This window comes from Heliangelus exortis, chromosome 1 (assembly GCF_036169615.1).
Source record: "Heliangelus exortis chromosome 1, bHelExo1.hap1, whole genome shotgun sequence".
Lineage (NCBI taxonomy): Eukaryota > Metazoa > Chordata > Aves > Apodiformes > Trochilidae > Heliangelus > Heliangelus exortis.
This window is the reverse complement of record NC_092422.1, coordinates 87,367,339-87,388,009: the sequence shown is the minus strand read 5'-3', so window position 1 is coordinate 87,388,009 and position 20,671 is coordinate 87,367,339. Positions and strand designations below refer to the sequence as shown.

General features: G+C 42.7%; 1 protein-coding gene across 1 annotated transcript; it reads right to left on the bottom strand.

Moving 5' to 3' along the window:
• Positions 1-9,135: 9,135 nt before the first annotated feature.
• RSPH1 (radial spoke head component 1) lies at positions 9,136-15,412 on the bottom strand. Its single transcript, XM_071752374.1, has 9 exons — positions 15,314-15,412; positions 14,593-14,706; positions 14,374-14,479; positions 13,166-13,256; positions 12,791-12,926; positions 12,424-12,495; positions 11,285-11,486; positions 10,745-10,867; positions 9,136-9,342 (listed from the first exon to the last, which is right to left on the bottom strand). The coding sequence occupies exons 1-9, from the start codon at positions 15,362-15,364 to the stop codon at positions 9,317-9,319; spliced, it is 921 nt and encodes a 306-aa protein (XP_071608475.1). The 5' UTR covers positions 15,365-15,412; the 3' UTR covers positions 9,136-9,316.
• Positions 15,413-20,671: the final 5,259 nt, after the last annotated feature.

The window sequence follows — 20,671 nt, the reverse complement described above, 5'->3', positions numbered from 1 at the left end:
CTCCTACTTGAAGAGGAGAAGGGCTTTAAGCTCTACTTAAAGCCACTGGGTTCCCTGTTCTCTCCACCAGTCAGTGAGAGCAAACACCATACTATTTATTTGCCTCTTCTAAAAAGGGGATCATTTACTATCACAACAGCTCAGTGTTCAGCAGTTCCTGAGTGAACCATATTGAAAAAGGGACTAAATGATTAATTTTTTAAGAAAACTGAACTGATTGCCTTCCTGTTACTGTACTGGTGATGAAACCTTGATGTGAGCAACTCTAACTGCTGAACACTTCCTGAGATGGCACTCACAGGACCACAGCTTTGCTTTGTGCTGTTCTGGGCCAAATTCTATAAATGGGGACGAACCTGCCGGATAGGTCACTCAGAAGGCCTCTGTAGCTCTTTTCTTGGTTATTTGGAAAATAATGGAAATATATGGAAATACGGAAATATGGAAATGTAGCCCCAAAAATTTATGCACAAACAGGAATTTGCCTTTCTACAGAGTCAAGTTGCCTTTATAATTTTCCTTTCTACTTCTGCTCTCTGATATCTACCTCTGGGAAAGCACAAATGTTTGTTTCAGTAAGAGGACAAAATGGAGTTTCTCTTTCTTTCTCAGCATGAGTAAAAATGTTTTCCTTTTCACTCTTAATTTTCATGCTCTTTCTTGACTCATCCCCTCCCACATACCTTTAACTTCAAGGCTGGAGCCCATCCACAATTCAGGCTTTGAGGCTGAGATGTATCTGACAAGAAAACCTTATCTATGGGTGTGGAGATTTCATCTCTCAGTCTTGCACCTGAAAGTATTCATTTTGACTTTCCAGCTCTGGTGAATTTGCTTGAGTTCACGCTTTCCTAACAGTACTGTAACTTCAAAGTGAAAATCTAATGCCCCAGAGCCAAGACAGGAACACTTCAGCTTGCAAGTGATGCCTGGAAGGGTATAGGACTGCAATGCTGGTTGCAGCTGCAAAAAATGCAAATGATGGGTTGCTACACACACAAGCCCAAGAAAAGGTTAAAACCCCAAGTACCTTTGCAGTTTCTTCTTGCTGCAAGGGAGCAGGATGCCACTGCAATGCTGAGAAACCCATGGCTTGGTTAATTCTCTGCATCTTACCCCATCATTCACTTACTGTCATCTGAGAGGGGCAGATATGGTGAGGGCTGGCTTTACATTGGGCCCTGAATGCGGTGGCAAGGCTCCTTTGTGGTCTTCTGGGAAGGCTGTGAGTCAGAGGTCTAGCTGAGAAAGGGCTATAGAATACAGGAAAATAGAGTAGAAAGAGATGAGCAAGGTGAAGAGGGAGGGAGCAGCATCTCCATCATGCACCCTGCCATGCGACCAGCATGGATCTCCCACTGCACCACATGCCCAGACCTTTTGGTGAAAAGCAGCCCTTTTGGATATAGTCTCTGGATAAGGACCTGGCTCTATTTGAACACATAGCAACAGCTGTACTTCGTATGGCCCAGATTACCACTGTCCCTCATTCTCTGAAAAGTTGCCTTTTGAGAAACTGCTTTTGCAGTCTGGGTCTCTGCTTTCAACCTCTTCTGTTACTCCAGCCTTTGGACTGACCACTCCTCTCTACTTGAGAAGAAACAGAGGCAAGTCACAGGGAGTACGTTTCTTCTCCAGTGGAGCACGTGTAAGTGCAACAATATTGAATAAGGGGAGGTCTTCAGCTCAGTGGCCTAGGTGTGGAGGTTTCTTGGGGTGAAAAAAAGGCCCTGATGAGGATAAGGATGGGTGAAGGTGGTGCTCCAGGTTCCCTCAGGAAGGGAAAATGCCTGCTGCTGGCATGGCAGCCCATGAGAGGGGAGGATGATGGCTCACTGCCTACCTGGGGATGGACACAGAAGCAGATAAGGAGAGGCAGGTAAGACTTGTGCTCTCCTTGTTGTATGGTGCACCTGCCCATGAGCATGGAGATGGCACCAACTGGTAAGAAAGAGAAAAGGAAGGTTCCTTCAGGAACAGGAGTCTTCAAAGCCATTTAAATGGTCATTTTTAAGCATTGTTGGCATAACATTTGAAGTGGTTTCATGAGAAAATTTCTCCAAACTTTTTATAAATAAGATTTTTTTTTTACATAATGCTCTTATACATTAATACTAGATTGTGCTGCAAATACAAATTTGGGTTAAGAATTTGGGTCTTCTCTTAAAACACTAAAATAAAACAGAAAATGACATCTCTCCCTTCACCCAGTAGCATCAGAATTATTGTCAGGGTGGGGTGGGTCTGTTATTAAAAGTAACCTGTCAGAACAGCATCATCACTTTTCTTTGAACAGCTTTCCTGCACTGCTGCCACCATGTGCACCATAGCAAGGAAATACCTCTCCTTGCTTTTCAGTCCTTCTGGTCTGCAGAAATACCCTTACTAAAAGCCAGTTTACAGCACTATAACCCTGTTCCTGTCCACCAAGTTTCTCCCAAAAGCCAGGCTGCCCCAGAGGTAGGTGTTGAATGGGGAGAGGGACATGGTAGGACCTTTCTTATGGGTGAGTGAGACATGGGGGGGGAGGATTTAACCAACTTACCCAATCTTGGCATATAACCAAAAAGCTCACAGAGCATGAACAATACTGTTTGCAAACCAGACATGCTTAACAGGCAGATTGCTGAGAGACTTGAATCAAAATACCACTATGTTTTGCGTTTTCAATAGATGCACTCAAATGCATTTATTCATTGAGTTAAACTTTCAGAGCATGTGGGAAAGAAGGTCTGGAGACTTAAATACTTCTGCTGTGGTTTCTAATCCAGACAATGCTGAGCAGGTGAAAGACAAATGCTTAATTGAAAAATATTTTCTTTAACTTATATATATTTATTAATTTCTTGCATCCAAATCAGATTAACAGAAAGAACAGGCAAGAAGTAGCAAGCCATTGAAACTATATTGTGGTCTAAATAACAAAAGTGCAAGGACAAGATCTTCTACTCACAAGGACAACATTTTTGTCTTTCCTGGGACCCCATGTGAGCACAGGCTGACCCCTAGGGAATAATTTTTAGGATCAGAGCTGAAATTATATCCTTAATGTACAAGGGTTCTCAATTGTAAAATCCAATGCTTAGGAGAGAAAGACAATTCCCAGTGTGGCATGTTCACAATGTCAAACTAATAACTAAAAACTGGTGAAATTAAGAAAATGTCCTTGGAAGTTTTGAATTTGCTTTCGTAATAGGCAAAACATTTTTCCAGTGTCTTGATTTTTTAATACAACTTCAAAAAAAGTATGTTGCTTTATTTGGTTGCAGTATTCTTTAATTGGAACTGTTTGTACAAAGTTATGTACTTTAATAGGTGCCTTTGGAATACCCTAAAAGCATATGAATGTTGTGTTTGTATCTCAAAAACTGAAAGCATATTATTTTATAAAGACCTACAGTGAAGTTAATCTATGGTGACACCTTGTGGGAAAACCCAACATCAGATTTAAATGACTAAATAAAATCTTGTGGTGTGATTGAGGAATGGGGAGGAGTAGCAGCATTTTTTTGTTTGTTTTGAAAAATAATGTTCCTTCCACATACTTTGAAAGGATAGGAACACAGAAATTTACAATAAATGTTGGGACTCCATTTTGGCAGAAGTGCTTGGTGAGCACAGTTTAGTCCTGCTTTTCTGAAAAGCAAGATTTAAAACAAATAAATAAATAAATATTATGTTTTTTCCTGACTTTTCCAAAGCTTTTTTCCTTTTGCCAGCACTCATCCTCAGGCTTATAGCATTGTGTGGAGTTGTTGTGACCCAAGTTCAGGACCAAGACACTTGGCCTTGTTTAATCTCATATCATTGGCCTTGCCCCATCAACCTGCCTGTCCAGATCCCTCTGCAGAACCTTCCTGCTCTCAGGCAGACCTAAAACCCTGCCCAGCTTGTTGTCATCTGCAAACTTACTGAGGGTGCACTCGAACTCCTCATCCAGATCATTGATAATCATATTAAAGAAAAGTGTCTCCAGCACTGAGCCCTGGGGAACACCACTAGTGACCAGCCAACAGGTGGATTTAACTCCATCCAACACTACTCCATGGAGTTGGAGCCATCCAGCCAGGTTTTTCCTCAGTGAAGCATACAGCTGTCCAAGCCATGAGCAGCCAGTGTCTCCAAAAGAATGCTGTGGGAAACTGTTTTTACTAAAGTCTAGGTCAACAGCACCCACAACTTTTCCCTCATCCACTAAATGAGTCACCTTGGCATAGGAGGAGATCAGGTTAGTCAAGCAAGACCTGTCCTTCATAAACCCAAGCTGATTGAGCCTGATCACCTCCTTGTCCTGTTCATGCCCCTCAGTTCAGGAAGGAGATTGAGGTCCTGGAGCAGGTCCAAAGGAGGGCAACCAGGCTGGTGAAGGGACTCGAGCACAGATCCTGTGAGGAGAGGCTGAGGGAGCTGGGGCTGTTCAGCCTGGAGAAGAGGAGGCTCAGAGGAGACCTCATCACTCTCTACAACTCCCTGAAAGGAGGGGGTAGTCAGGGGGGGGTTGGTCTCTTTTCCCAGGCAGCTACCAGTAAGACAAGAGGGCATGGACTTAAGCTCTGCCAGGGGAGGTTTAGGTTGGACATTAGAAAGAATTTCTTTACAGAGAGGGTGATCAAGCATTGGAATGGGCTGCCCCGGGAAGTGGTGGATTCTCCATCCCTGGAGATATTTAAAAAGAGACTGGATGTGGCACTCAGTGCCATGGTCTGGTAACTGCAGCGGGAGTGGATCAAGGGTTGGACTTGATGATCTGTGAGGTCCCTTCCAACCCAGCCAATTCTATGATTCTAACAAAGCCAAGCAATACCAAGGTTGTGAGTTCCAGCATGAGCTGAGCTTGTGAGTTTGAGCCTCACCTTTTATTGGCCCCCCAGTCCTGCTCATGCGCAGTTGGGGCCCGCCTTAATCAGGCACAGCTGGTCTTAACACAAGCCCATGCCCACTACCTGGTAATTAGTGGCACCTGGTTGCCTTATTTCACTACAATTCTATGATTCTATGACACAAAATGGCACTCAAGATAAGCTGTTCCCTAACCTTTCCTGTCACCAAGGTTAGGATGACAGTCCTGTAGCTCCTTAGATCCTTCTTCTGACCCTTCTTGTAAATGGGTGTCATATCTGCTAACCTCTGGTAAACTGGGACCTCCCCAGTTAGCCAGGACTGCTGGTAAATGATGGAAAATGATTTGGTGAGCACTTACGCCAGCTCCCTCAGAGCTCCTGTGTGGATCCCACCTGGCACCAGAGACTTGTGTGTGGTAAGGGGTGTAGCAGGTTGCCAACCATTTCCCCTTGGAATCTGGGACGTTCATTCCGTTCCCCTTCCTTGACTTCCAGCTCAAGAGACTGTGTACCCAGAGACCAACTGGTCCTACTACTAAAGACTGAGGCAAAGAAGGCATTAATTACCTCATCCTTTGTCACTATATATCTCCCTGAATCAAATAAAGGATGGAGATTCTCCTTAGCTCTTCTTTTGTTTCTTGTGTGTTTATAGAAACATTTTTGTGTGTGTCTTCCACAGCTGTAGCCACATTAAGTTCTACTTGGGCTTTGGCGCTTTTAATTTTCTCCCTGCATAGCCTAATGATGTCCCTGTAGGCCCTCTGAGTTGCCTGCCCCTTCTTCCAAAGGCTATAAATTCTCTTTTTTCATTTTTTTTTTTTTTTTCTTTTTTTTAACCTTAAGGTGTTTCTGGAAAATACAGTGAAATTAAATGTCTCCTTAAGGAGCACTTTTTAGCACACAGACTTACAGATGTTCTTAGCTGTTCTTGATTGTATTCCATACAGGATGCACTTCTTGCAGGTATTCCACTGGAGGTCACTCATGTATTAATAAACAGTTCAGTACTGGCTGTACAGAAAATAACTTCATGTATCATTCAGCTGAGTTGGAAAATAGACTGTGGGGTTATTTCACAAATCTACAATAGAATATATCTTTAATGTGAAGGTGATGAGACACTGAAACAAGCTGCCTGGAGATGCTGTGGATGCCTGGAACTGTTCAACACTAGTTTGGATGCGGCTTTGAGGTCTCCCAGTCCGTGCAGTGGGGCTGGAACTAGAGGATATTTAAGGTCCCTTCCAACCCTAACCATTCTGTTGATACTAAAACTAGCAAGTAAATTAATTAATTTTAATTTATTATGAAAGGATGAAAAAAAAAAAAAAAAGAAAAAACAAACAAAAAAAAAACCCAAAACCAACAGCGTTAGAAAGTCAAGTTTGCTTTGATCTAGCTACAATAATAATGGCAGGAAAAAATAGCCACCTCTAAAAATGCTCACTGAAGTCACAATCATTGTGACAAGAAATTGCAAACAAAATTACATTTTAGATAGGAAGGGAAAGATTGCATGGACATTTTCGCACTGTGACATTTTTGGCAGCTGAAAAATTGAAGGAAGAAGTAATAATCACTATTTATATAAATTTTTCCCTTATCTCTACTGTCTGTTAACCCATTTTTATCACTACCTTCAAACTTCCAGGCACATATTTGATAAAATTGTGAGTTGCCAAGAAAAAGAACTCATTCAAATGTTTCCCTTTTCCCCCAAACTAAACTTTTAGTATAGTTTTCCTGCTCTGAGGTGAAGAACGGAAAAATGCAGGTCTTGTTTCAGCAATATCAGTCCAACAGTTATTTTACTTCAAAAGAAAACTGCTACTGTATAGCACTATTCTACCTCATGTTCCAGTTCCATCAACATTCATACCAATATTCTCACAGTATGAAAGAGTCAATTAAAGTCAGATGGCTCCATATGTTAATAATTAAGGTATTGCTTACATATTATCTGGAATAAAATCTTTCAGGGCATCTTTATTCATCTACAAAAGAAGAGAAAACCTGTCCGTGCCATTTATTGCTTGTACAATACCTTGAACTTACTATTTTTGTAATGTCATTTGATTCTGGTGGCTTGTAGGGGATTTCTGCAGCTGCTGTCTCCTGCTGGCTCCTTCCTGATTAAGAGGTTCTTGATTCAAAAGGAGATGTATGTTCAGGAGTTAGCTGCCTGCTGACTGAGGGAGTACTGGATTGGTTTTTGTCTGCTGTGCAGGGATGCTTATTCAGCTGGGAGATGGGAATCCAGTAAGCAGCGCTTTTGGAAGTTTCTGTGAGTGACGGGGAAAGGCAGAAACTCTCCTGCAAATAGTATGGGACTGTGCAACACCAGTGCTGATGAGTTACTGGGTCTGATCTCCAGCATCAGTGATGAAAGTGCCCTTGGCACCTCAGTAGTGAAAACCTAGGAAGGGCTTGCGAGGGGGGATGTTGTGCCCAGGTGTCTCACTGAGGCTGTGGGTGATAGGGTCATCCCCTGTGGGGAAAGGGTGTAGTGGTCCAGGAGCTGTCTATCCAAGGACCTGGGGCAGGAGGTTCACTATTAAGAAGGGTAAATGATATATTATCAGGGTTTCCACAGAGTGAGAGCCTGAGCCTGAAGTGGATGGATGTCTAAGGGCTGTGCTGGCTGGACCAGTGGATGGTGACTCCCCTGAGGGTGTCTGATGGAAGCTCACAATTTCTGGCAGCAGGAGAAATGTTCCTCTTCCCTGTTCAGACCTGAATGCAGAAAGTTGGTGTTGAGTCCTGGAAGGCTCAGTATCTCATGGGAGAGAAACATGCTGCTAAGGGAGGCTTCAGAGCCAGCTGTGCCCAGCTTGAGCATCAGCAGCAAGTGGTAGCAGTTGGAGATCCTCTTCCGTAGGGAATGAAAGAACCTGTCTGCTGACCAGGCATACTGTCATGGGATGTTTGCTGTTTGGCTGTTGTACAGAGACAGGGAAGGCTCATCCTGTCCCCTCTTCCCACTCTGACCACTTGGTGGATAAGGAATTGATGCTCAAAGAGTAGTGGTCAGCTGCTCCATGTCCAAACAGAGACCAGAGATGAGTGGTGTTACTCGGGGGTTGGTACTGGTACTGGTGCTATTTAACATCTTTGTAATCAACATGGACACAGTAGTGGAGTGAATCCTCAGCAAGTTTCCTGTTGGCACCAAGCTGTGTGGTTGAACTGCTAGAGGGAAGGGAGGCCATCCAGAGGGATCCTCACAGGCTGGAGAGGTGGGCCCATGCTAACCTCATGAAGTTCAACAAGGTCAAGGTGGGAGGCCCTGCACCTGGGTCAGGGCAATCCCAGGAACAATTAGAGGCTAAACAGAGAATGGGTTGAGAACAGCCCTGAAGAGAAGGGCGTGGGGGTGTTTGTTGATGAAAAGCTCCACATGAGACAACAATGTGTGCTTGCAGCCCAGAAAGTCAGCCATATCCTGGGCTGCATCAAAAGAAGTGTGACCAGCAGGTTGAGAGAGGTGATTCTCCCCCTCAGCTCTGCTCTTAAGACCCCACCTCGAGTACTGTGTCCAGTTCTGGACCATCTGGTGTTGTTGGAGCAAGTCCAGAGAAGGGACATAAAGATGAGCAGAGGGCAGTAGCCCTTTTATGAAGACAGGCTGAGAGAGTTTGGGTTGTTCAGCCAGGAGGAGAGAAGGCCCTGGGAAGAACTTTTAGTGGCTTTCTAGTACTTGAAGAGGCTACAAGAAAGCTGGGGAGGGATTTTATGAGGTCATGAAATAATAGAATGAGGGGTACTGGTTTTGACCTGGAAAATAGTAGATTTAGGTTAGACAAAGGTCCTGTCCAACCTAAATGGTGCTATGAATCTGTGAAAGTCAAAGCAAAAGCACTCTGAAAAGGCATAATTTAAAAATACTACACCAATGTGCTAGAAAAGCCAAATGAAGTTTGAGTTCAAACTGGAAAGGAGAGATTTAGGGCAACAAGTAGGTCTTCTAGAGCTCCATAAACAATAAAATAATAAACAAGGTAATCGGTGTTCTGGTAGTAGGGGATACAGATAGTGCTGGGAAGCCCAATGCTGTTTTTGCCTTTGTCTTCACAAGCAAGACCCAGTTCTGTGTTGAGAGGCAGGGTTCAAGGAAGAGAAGAACTATAAGTAGTGGAAGGAAATTGAGTTTACTTCTGCAGACCTCTGAGGACACAGTTTGATGAATCCAGAATAATCCTGTACTTGTTTCAACAACTGCCTACCTGCTTCACAGAACAAAGTTCTTAGGAGAGTAAACACTATAAGTTCATTAAATTTTCAGAGAGAGATATTTCGGACATAACAGTGATGAAATGTTTATTCAAAGTATTGTAACTTAGCCTTTTATGAATAAAAATTTACTGTTAAAAATAGTTTACCACAAATAAAAAACATTCCCTCTGAAATTTCCTCTTTTTTTTTGGCTCTTTGTCTTTAGTTGTAGCAAATTACTCTGCTTCCTTTGATTCACCCTAGGAATCCTCAAAAGTATTAGCTCCTGGGGAGACAAACAGGACATAGAGATGCATTTCATTATAAAATACTGGTAACTAGACAAGGGGAACAACATATTGCCTAATCAATTATAGAGGTAGACCTATGCTGAAAAAAATACATAAAATCCCACTCTTTGATTCAAGAAATAAAGAGCTGGAAGGAACTTTGAGAACATCTATCACCTTCCTGGGTTTTCATGTGTTGGAATCTGCATCTATGATGTCTCTTACATTGGTCCACATGTTCTTTTTTTAAAAAAAAACAACACAGAAAAAGCATTCAATGGGAATACCATAACTGCTTCGTTGTGGTAAGCCAGAACATTTGTTAGAAGCAAGTTCACTCAAAAATGGTTCTTTGAGCCCAAGAGACTTTGAGACAAACCAGGTTCGATGAACTTTTGCCAAATTCAAAGCACAACTATGCAGGAAACCTACTCAGATTTCCTATGGATATGATCCAAGCCCAGAGATCCTGTAAGATGTCAGCCCTACATACCCCACCAGCCAGCTGGATGCACTCCTAAAGCAGGAGTGCACCTTCAGAGGTGATGGGTAAAAACTGAGAGCAGATATACTATGAAAAGTCCAAGAACTGAATGTTTAGTGTATACCTCTAGGCATTTACACACAGTTTAACCATCTTTCTTTTCCCCATGCATAGTGCTTTGCTTTGATTTACTGTAAATTGGGCTGATTACAAAAAGATAAATTTATCTTATGTATTCATACATCAGATATGTAAGCTTGTGAATCTTCACACTTAATAAATACAAAAACCACAATTCAGTGGAGGCCTATAGGCTAAATATTAGTCAATATAGATGCATGGTTTTGTTGCTTCTTAATACTTCTGTATTTAAAACAGGCTTCTGAACTGTCTGGAAGAGAACCTAGGTATCTGAATGCCAAATCTCTTTGGTTTGTAAAAGAAAAAAAAATCAACCAAAGACTGTTTAAACCACAATGCATAACAATACCTTAAAATTTGTTTCTTCAGATTTGTTTTGCCTGCTTTTAAACTTCAGTTGGGAGAATAAAAATACACAATTCCATTCACGAGAGGAATATGAAGTGCACAAACACCCCCACACATTTCCCAGATTCTGAAAACTTCTCCTATGTTTGTAACAAAAAATGCTAGCAAATGCAAACAGTTACAAACCCAGCCCTGCAAGTTCTGTCAGCTGTACATGCACAGATGTGTCACTTCTAATTTGTGCTGTCACAGTGTATGAACTTGACAAATGAAAACCAGGTTACACCTACAGAGGACTGGCCCCCTTATGAGGGGTAGAGACTTCCATGGTCTCTTCAGCTTGATAATGGACCTCTCAGCAGCAGTGTGACACTTCAAGCCCTGACTGAAAATGGAAGAATGAGCGTGCGTGCCCCATGCCTCACCTTCTTCCTCCCAGTCTTTTTTTTCTTCTTCCTCTCCTGCAGCCACTTCTGGGCTAACATGTTCACTGTATTCTTCATTAATAGAAGGCTCATCATCTCTACCTTCAGCATATTCATCAGTGACTGAAATAGGAGAAGTTAGAAATTCAAAAAACTTTAATTTTCACAAAATTGCAGTCTTTTCATTTAGTAGCTAATAACTCCTACTAATGCCTATAGGCTTTACTCATATGAGAAACCCCACAAAATCTTATGTAACTATTTATAATCAAGTTTGTATAGCAGTCCATGATATAGACTAAAATTATTCATAGACTTTCCAAGGCAATTGTTATCTCATTATGCTGTGAGATAAAGGACACACATCTATTGTGCACGTCATGAACAAGGCTTGGATGTATTTAAGCATCAATATGTGGAAAATTATTAAAGGGGAAAAACCTCAAAAAAACCATTCACACCACTTGCTACTAAACTTGAAAGCCACAGTTTCAGTTAATAGTCAAAGCATGAAGTTTCCAGCTGCCCAGCAGAACAAACCTTCAGCTGATGGTGTTTTCTCCTCTTCACTTGCTGGTCCTACTTCCGCTGCTCCTCCTGGTTTCACTTGGGAGGGTTCTTTGGGAGAAGGTGGATTTTCCCCATGGGGAGTCCAGAGTGTTAATTTGGTAGTTTCTGATGCTTTCCATTTTGGTACAACAGGTAATGAGGGTTCCTCCTCTTCTTCTTCCTCTGCTTTCTCCTAGAAGATAACTCATGAAATCCAGCACCTTGTGGGTATTAAGGGAGTGATTAAGATGAATGAGTTGTGTACTGAAACCTCCTTATCTGGGCTCAAAATGGCAATGGCAGGACCTTCTAAAGAGCTTACAGGGGGAGGAACTTCAGCAGCCACAAGTCTAGGAAGAGAACTGGCATTGTTCTTTAAGGCAGAATTTTAGGCAGAATTTTTAGGTAGAATTTTGTGTCTCCCTTAAAGAGAATGGCTGTGGGGAGCCTAAGTCTCCTCTTCTATGCCTGTCTACAGTAAAACAGTGACAAATGAGAGTTGATGTCTGGTAGATGCTACACTATCTCACACAGCAACAGAGTGGCAAAATGCTCCTTCTGCATCAATCTGCTTTCCTTCTGCTCAGGGAAGACCTTGGAATGGATCTAGGAAGAACGAAGGTACTGCACAAAGCTTATGGTTTTGAAATTTGAAGGTTATCTGCATATTATCTGCATATAAAGGAGTCTTACTAATGAGAACATTATCTGTATTGCAAGCTAATTTATTTTAAATGGCCTTGTTCTGCAGTTACTACAACTAAAGAAAAGAGAAAAAAATGAATCTTACTTTTAGTGTCAGCACTGACCCTTGTTTTAATCAGTCACTACAGCATTGACATCAGAAGAAATTATTGTTCCTAAAAGTAATGATTTTCAGAAGGCAAGTGCTTAACCTCAGCTTCTCAAATTCATGTTTAAACTCTCATGTCAGTGGCCTATTATGCCAAATTCAGCACATCCAACAACTCCCAACTGAACTGAGGATAATAGATACACAACACTTTGGATAACCCAATGAATCTGATCTACTTTGATACCAGTATCTCTAAGGCATTTTATAGATAATTCAATAGATTTTGTGTAATGAGTTCTCTGATCTTCAGTATCATTTGCACCATTTCTTTTACCTGTACTGCTTGTATGTATTCACCATGCTGCTCACATCCAATGTCAAAGACATATTTGCCACGACCTACAGGCTGCTCAAAGACACAAAAAAGTCAACAGAACTATGAAGTTAGTACATTCTAAGCATATAAATGTAAAATACACTTTAATACAAAATTCAAACAATAGTCAATAACAAAATATTTTTAAAGCAAAGCTACAGAGAAATTTGGCATTATGTCCTACAGGTTAATTTAGCTTTATAAGGCACAAGAAATACTATGAAAGATCAGGAGCCTAGCTTCTTATTTTAAGTGGAAAGAGATCATATTAAAGCAATTCCATGGTAACTATTCAGATGAATAGAGAGTTTTCCAGTACACTTACATTTCCATTCAAAAACTTGCCCTGAAATCTATGGTTTATGTGGATAAGTTCAGCATGTCCTTCCTGTTTTCCATCTACCCAGGCACCAACATACTTAGATCTTGTGTCATTATAGATATATGTACCTTGTCCATGTCTAAGGAGAAAATAATAATTTAGGTTTATATTAATTAATATTAAGAATTTAGGATGCTGTTACACTAGTGTGTGAAAACTGTATTATTATTTAAGCAGCCGAAATGACTCAAGTTGGGCTAAATTGCCAAGGTTATTCAGTAGCATTTGATTTCTGCGTTCAGCCCTGCTTTGAAAGCAGCCTTTGCACTTTAATGCCACTGAGTGACTTGAAACATCAGTGTTAACAATGAAACAAACCTATTGTGGTTAAACCATTCTCCAGTATAAGTGTCTCCATTCGGGTAAGTGTACTTCCCATAGCCGTGCCTCAGGTCATTCACCCAGTAACCTTTAACGAGAATATGACAGAAACAGAAGAAGAGGTGGTGTAGTGGTCAGTTTGTAATGTTATCATAAGCAGATTCCTTATCATTCCTTACACCATTCCTTACTCTAAGCCCTTGCTCTTTTTTCTTCTACCTGTCCCTCTCCCCACACATGTATTTATGCAGCTACCTGACTTCCTTTTCATTTTGTCTGCCACTGTCTGTCTCCAGTATCACTCTTCATTATCATTATTAACACAAGAAGCCATGTATGTCCTGCTTCTATCTTTAAATTTGGTACTGTGTTATAATTGCATCAGATGTCATATTTCCACTCAAAAAAACAACTTTAGTTTGATTCAATCGCTGAAATTGCCCTGTCAAATAGGGGATATATATGCTAGGATGCTAGATTGTGTGTCTTAGTTACTCTTCTATTCAAACTTAAAATATATTTACGATTTTAAGATAAATAAACACAGGTACATATGCTCCCATGAGACAAGTTTGAGCTGCTCTTTTTGCTCTCTGCATCTAACCCTCACAATATCAATATCCTTTCTTGCCTAGCTTAGGAAGGAAAGAAGAAAACATTGTCCCTTGAAGTGTTTCAATATTCAGTGTTTCAGGTACTCTCCTGGAAGAAGGGAAACAATGCAAGTTTCAGCTTCTTCAAACTTCAGAGACATCCCCATCCCCAGGTAAGTACTTGAATCGGTACACTATTTTTTAAGGATGGACCTAATAAAGTCCTAAAATACTTTATACTGAAAACATCTGTGGTCCTAGTTATCATTCAGAATTAAATAACTATACTCTCTTCTACCAAGATTGCACTTATTCATAAGATACTTAACATTTCTTAGGACTTGAAACGCCCCACTTGAAAGGAGACCATGACAAGAATGAACCACACTTCTCACAATAGTTTATGTCAGTTTCCACAAACAAAGCCCACACTTCTCAGAGCTTGTAGTAGAAACGAATAAAAGGAAAACATTTCATAGCTAATTAATCTTCTCAAGATTATACATTCTCCAATTTACGTGGGGGTCAGAGAGTGGGGGCGGAAGGGGTGGGTGAGGGGTAAATATGTCCTTTCAGTTACAGAAATCTTTGCAGCTGTGTTTAGTGTTTTACCTTCATATTTTGATCCATCTGGATAAAAAAAAGTACCATGGCCATGCTTTTTGTTTTGAAGATATCCTCCAACATAGAAAGCACCATTTTTAAATCTGTAGGTCCCCTGAAAGATAAAACACTTAGTTCTCACTCTCGTTTCAATACACTGCCCAAGCTAACAGGCTAACAGGACTGTGGAAAAACAAGCACAAACACTGCCTTTTGTCACCGTCTTACCTGCCCACTTCTTAAACCATGTTCATACTCTCCTTCATACGTATCCCCATTGGGCAGACGTGCTTTCCCACGGCCATGCCGTTCACCTTCTGAATTGCGTTCCCCATCATACTCCTGATCAAAAGTGGAAAAAAGAAAAAAATTTTTTTTATTTTATAGGACTAGACCTGATTGAATCTAAAGTCATCAAACGAAGGAAAACAGGTGTTATCTCAAAGCAGCTCCAACTCGTCTTGAATCAGAGACTGCAGGAGCATCTGCGGTACTGCTTGTGCGGACACCGCTGTCATCAGATCCTGGCATCCCGAGGCTTCCCTCCCTTCTTGACACTTTGATGGAGAAGAGGGATGACTCGCTTGCATCCCGCGGGGAAAGAAAGGCAGCTCCCAACGCAAACGGCCCAGTCCCACTTCCAGCACTCCCGTACCCACAGAAGAAGAGCTCTCGGGAGCTTTCCCCGGCTCGGCACGGCCGAGTATATGAGCATGCGAGACACATTTGTAAGCATGTAAGACCCCCCAGGGGTAAAGATCGCTCTTCCCCGCTGCCGCTCCCCCATCCCCTGCCCAAGGTACCCGTCCCCATCAGCCCCTTCTTCTCCCCCTCTCCCTCGGCGGCGGGTGCCCCCAACAGGGACGGGCCCCTCGCCGCAGCAGGGACTCGGGAGACCGAGCCGAGTCGCCTCCGCCCGTGCCGCTGCACCCCGCTCGCCCCGGCGGACCCCCAAATCGTTCTCGGCCTCTTCTTCCGCCTCCGAGCTCAGGTCCGACATGGCCGCGGCGCCGCTGTCACCGTGGCAACCGAGGCGCGCGGCGGAAAGCGGGGCGCGCGACGCTGCCGTTTGCTGCCATGGCAACGCCCGGCGGGGCCCGGAGGAAGCGGGAGGGGGGGGGTCGCGCTGCTGTCCCGGGTGCTGAGCGCAACCACTCGGGGCGGGGCGGGGGGCGGGGGAGGGGGCGGGGGCGTGGAGAAGGTCGGAACCGGGCCGGCCCGCCACGTCCCGGGTCGCCGCCCGGTGACAGTTCGGCACTGAGAGGACTCGTCGGAGGGCACCTTACCGGGAGCGGAGAGTCCTGTCTGCCCAGGAGGCTGCCCGGGGGCTCTCGACGCGGAAGCGGTGGGAGGGATGAGGCGACGGCCAGAGGACGGTCATGTTAATAAAGGCGGGGGAGGGGGTTCGGGGTTCGGGTCTTCGTCTTACGCCGGCACGGATCTCCCTCCTGCTTCCTGCGTTGGGCTTTTCCCGACCTATACCTTCAGCGGCCTGAAACAGGCTGGTGGTGTTTGAGATGAGACCTGAGAACCCTCGGGACTTCTGAGAGCTCCCTATAATCTGGCCTGGAAACAACGTCGTTTAGATTTTTTGTTTTGGTTTGGTGTTGGTTTTTTCGTGTGTTTTTGTTGTTTGTTTTAGTTTGTTTGGTTTGGTTTTGGCTTGGTTTTTGGTTTTTGTTTGCTTTGCTTTGTTTGTTTGCTTTTTTTATTGTTGGTTTTTGTTTGTTTGCTTGTTTTGGCTTGGGGTTTTGGTTTTCTGTTTTGCTTTGATTTGGTTTTTTCCTGTCAGGTTGCATTATGTTCAAAAATTCCAGCCCATGGATCTTATGGTTTTATTTTCCACCTTATGGTTTCAGCCTGATGCTGAGCCCTCGTTCACCTCAACAGGCCAGACGCGTGGCCTCCATGCAGCTTGGTGAATCCCGAAGGAAATACAGTGCTCTCCTTAAATTGGAGCCAGAAGGCCAAGAGCTTTCAGCTCCAGCCCTGCTGGAGCTGAAATCCCACTGGATTCCCACAGCTAACTTGGCAGCACACACCTGATGGTGCAGTTAGAGAGAGAAGACTCACATGTACCCCTCCAGAGGCACCACAGGAACATGCTTTGGCTGTCACCCGAAATCCTGGGACACTGTTGTGCTGTCAGCAGTCAGGGTCTGTATTTTGGGGTGCTCTGAAGAGATTCCGTTGTTTTCTGTGCAAAGCACAGCAGAATGGTCTATGTGGGTAGTTTGAGGGTTAGGACAGAGGTGGAGAAATGCTCTGGCGTTAATCACTGCTGGAGTTTAGCCATAGGATGTCATCAAACCACTGACAGGAAAACCCATTCAAAAATGAATGAAGGGAGTACAACCCAACTGCTGTGGTGACAAGGGCCCAGTGCAGTTCTAACAGTTACTGGTGAGACAGCAGCAACAACGAGTCAGTCAGGTTTCTACATCACGTAGGCATCTTTTTTCACCCATACAGTAACTTTTACTTCCACTAATATTTTTTTTCTCCTTTACTAACTATAATTCTCAATGGTCTTAATATGTCAGAAAACCTCTGAATGATGACCCTCCAAAACCCTCTTCTTGGTCAGCCTCAGTAGTGATCCACAAAACTCTGATGACAAGCTCAGTCACCTCAGCCAGTCAAGATGCTCCCGCACTAATACGATTACAGTTAAATCCATGCTGGGAGGCAAGAAGAGGGCTCTCCTTTCTCAAAATTACAAGAGTGGAAAAAAGCAGCTCACAGGGAACAGGAAAGGGGATAATACACCAGAGTCAGCCTCGCTCCATGTTAATAATAATATCCCATAAGGAAGGAATCTGTTTTGCATTTCATGTCACTTATATTTTAAATATTTTTTATGCGAGCTGCAGTACTTGGAACCAATGACTCTCTAAAATTATCTTATTTGCCTCAATACAAGGTAGTGCTTTATTATTCTTTACAGAGGAAAATGCCCTAAAAATCTGCCTTGGCTAAGGGAGTGGATGCTGACTGCATTCTAGCTCATGTCACCTCCAGCAGGGGTTGGGGACAAGTTGTCATGATGAATGCCAGGGGCACTTCACTTCTCTGCAAAGCAGCAGCTTCAAAGTGCTGGCAGAAGCTTAGCAGGACTCGGGGCCTGACAGTGATACAGCAGCCAGGCAGATCACTTTGCACAGTAATCCAGTGGCCGAGGTTTTATGAGAGGAGCCATGGGGGGATGTGTGTGATGAAAAGCAGTTAGTGGATGAAGCAAGGGGCAGAGAAGGTGATGCTTCTGAGGCAGCAAAAGGAGGGACAAGTGGCTGGAAAATGTGGTGAAGGTCACCTTATGCTCTAGGTCAAACCAGAATAAACCAGGGTCATCCCTATACAAAGATAAAGGATATATTCTGGTAATGTTATTAATTTTCATAGGTGGGAATCTACCTAGTATTTAGAAAATAAATAAAGACTATTTATGTATCAAGATGTGTTGCTTTTGTGTCTTTTTGGATTTAGTTGGGCAAAGATGAAAAAGGAAGAGAACTATTGCTAAACACCATCAAACCATTTGGGCTTCTGGGTCAACACTGAGTTCCTAATTTGAGAGTGCTTTTTATCTGAGAAATTTAAAACTGCTGAAATTGAACTGTGGTAGCTGGCAGAGCATTAACAAGCTATACATTTATTACATCATAATTGCATGGTTTATCTTGCATAATTGCAAGAGAATTGCATTCTCTTCCCTGCATGTCCCCAGCATTTCACTGGGGAAGCCCAACTTGCATAATGGCTGCAGTGTTAATAAGTAACTGCAGCGAATGCAAACTACAGCTCCAGCCACTCACCTCCAGCAGAACTGGGTATGAGTGCACATCACCTGAAGCACAGTCTGTGTGCCTCCTCCTTTCTCACTCTTCATAATGCCTTACTTTCTTCTTTCAATTAAGGATGTCTAAATTCTTTTATCTACAGTAAGGTAATACGTCTAATTATAAAACTGGTTACTTAGTCTGTGAGTGGCATACTAATTATAAGCAGATACTGAAGCTGAGAGTTGTAAGGGAAAACATGTTTGGGATGCATATAGAGGGATGCACTCTGTTAAACTCAGTGGCAAAATAACCAGATATGTCTTTTGGCTTTGAACTTGTCCACAGGATGGACAGCCATGACACAGACTGGACTCAGTGACATGCCATCAGAGACACTCCCCCGAATGATCACTGCTGCTCTTGGTGGTTTTACTGTTTCAGAGTCCTGAAGGAGAGAGTTGGAAGGAGAAATAGCTTATTTTTATTGTGAAAGAGACAGGAACTATTCCTTCACAAAATTTAAACTGCTCTGCACCTAGAGATGTCAGGTAGCTCAAATGTCTGTGTCAGGATCATATAGGTCAAACTAAATAAGGGAGGCGTAATTCAAAGTTTTTATTCCAAAAACCTGTCTTATATGGATGCATGTAGTTAATTACAAGGAGGATGTGGTTTTTAGTTTCTGGTTTTCAATTTGCATTTAGGTGTTTCAATATCCGATTAAAGTTAAGCTTTAAGTATATTTATAATGAAAGAAGGGCTGATATCATCCTGTCCTTTTCTGACCAAGGACCAATGTAAACCATAAAGCTTCCTAATGTCCTGCTGACCTTGTACATAAATTTCCTTTGGCAAAAGGCTCGTGAGGATTAGTGTATGTGCTGTATATGCTCTGCTTTTACTGCTGGTTCAGCTGGGAGCTGCTGGCACTGACTGCCATTCACCCTGGCAGGAGAGGGCAGGAGATGCCATAGCTTTGAATTGTCCTAGAAAAGCTCCTGCTTTGCAGATTAACCAGAGGCCTCATACAGATAAAGAGCTCCAGGGAAAAAAAATAAAAAAGAAACACACTGTGCTGCCAGAGGTGCTTACAGACTGGAGGGGACAGTGACACAGGCAAGCAAAAGGCTGCTAGGCACAGGACCCCGTAAGGGACTCCTGCAGAAGACAGGAGTGTCCCTTACTGTCCTTTTCTTCTGCTTTGCAGGTCCTCACTTTGAATTTAGCCAGAGAGATCCTTTGTAGAGAGGAACGGCCAAAAGACACATTTAAGGCCTGCCATGCCCCCGAGCTCTCTTTGGACTTTACCCTTGTGTTAGGAGTGGGGAGACTTTTGACAGAGAAGAGATTTTACAGGCAAAATGCAGCAGCCTGGCCTCAGGGACTCCTTCCAGCACTGGCCAAATTTTGAAAATTACATGTTGCACAATGAACATTAGAAATGTCAGTACTACTTGATTGCCTCCACGTAACAATTAGCACCTCACTTCAAAGAGTTACTAAAAATACAGCAGGTTGCACAAAATAGGTCTGATGTGGTAAAGGTGGTAACTCATTCACAGGAGTCCAGCTTTGGCATGCCTGCCCTCAAGGATCTCTGTCCTGCCATTCATCCTTCTTCCAAGGGCAATGATGCCTCTGTGAACCAGCTTTTCTTCTCCTGGCCCTAGGGAGATGCCTTTTCAAATTCTGCCTGTCAAAATTAACATGGAGAGTGGAAGTGATTTACCTGATTCACAGGATGGTTTCCTTACATTACATTACTGGCAGAACTGGTTTTGAGAGGGCCAGCCCTCAGGTTATCAAGTCAATTTGAGTATTGCTCTGGGCTAAATGAGAGATGCAAATGTCCATTTTTTGCTTTTGATAGGGGAGGGAAGGCTTGGGCAAGATTATGTCTTTTGGCAGCTATTTAAAGAACAGAAATCTGCAAGGAAGTATTTTGTTATTGCTTAGAAGATAATTTACAACTTTCTTCTTATAAAAGCTAAAACCACAGTATTATGTACTGCATGGTCAGTATAAGATAGCAGCAAAATTTAAACAGGAGTCGTCAGAAAAACTTCATGAAATCAACTCTCTTTCTCCTGAAACTTAAATATAAACCAGCTGATTCTATCAGCCTTTTGGAGGAAAATTGCAGGATAAAGGAATAAAAATAGTATCTACAGAGGCATTCTTGTTTGGGAATAAACATTTCAGGTCCCTTTATACATAATATCAGGCAGACTTAAAGAATTCAAAATATTTTGAACAAAATATTTTCTTCGATTTTGTGAACAAACAGTGGACAAAGCAGAAGTTACAGTAAGTAAAACTGTAAGTAACTGACAGTTACTGTGGGTAACTTCAGTATTTTGGGGTTTTTTTCCTCCAATTCAGAATGAAGCCAGACGCTGAAATGTTAAAATCCTTTGCAAAATAGGAGCTTCTCTCCACACAGCTCTTTTAAAGCCCATTACAGGAAAAATGATAGCTGCTTAGTATGCCTGTATGCCAAGTAAAACTAGCCTCTTTTTGTGTCC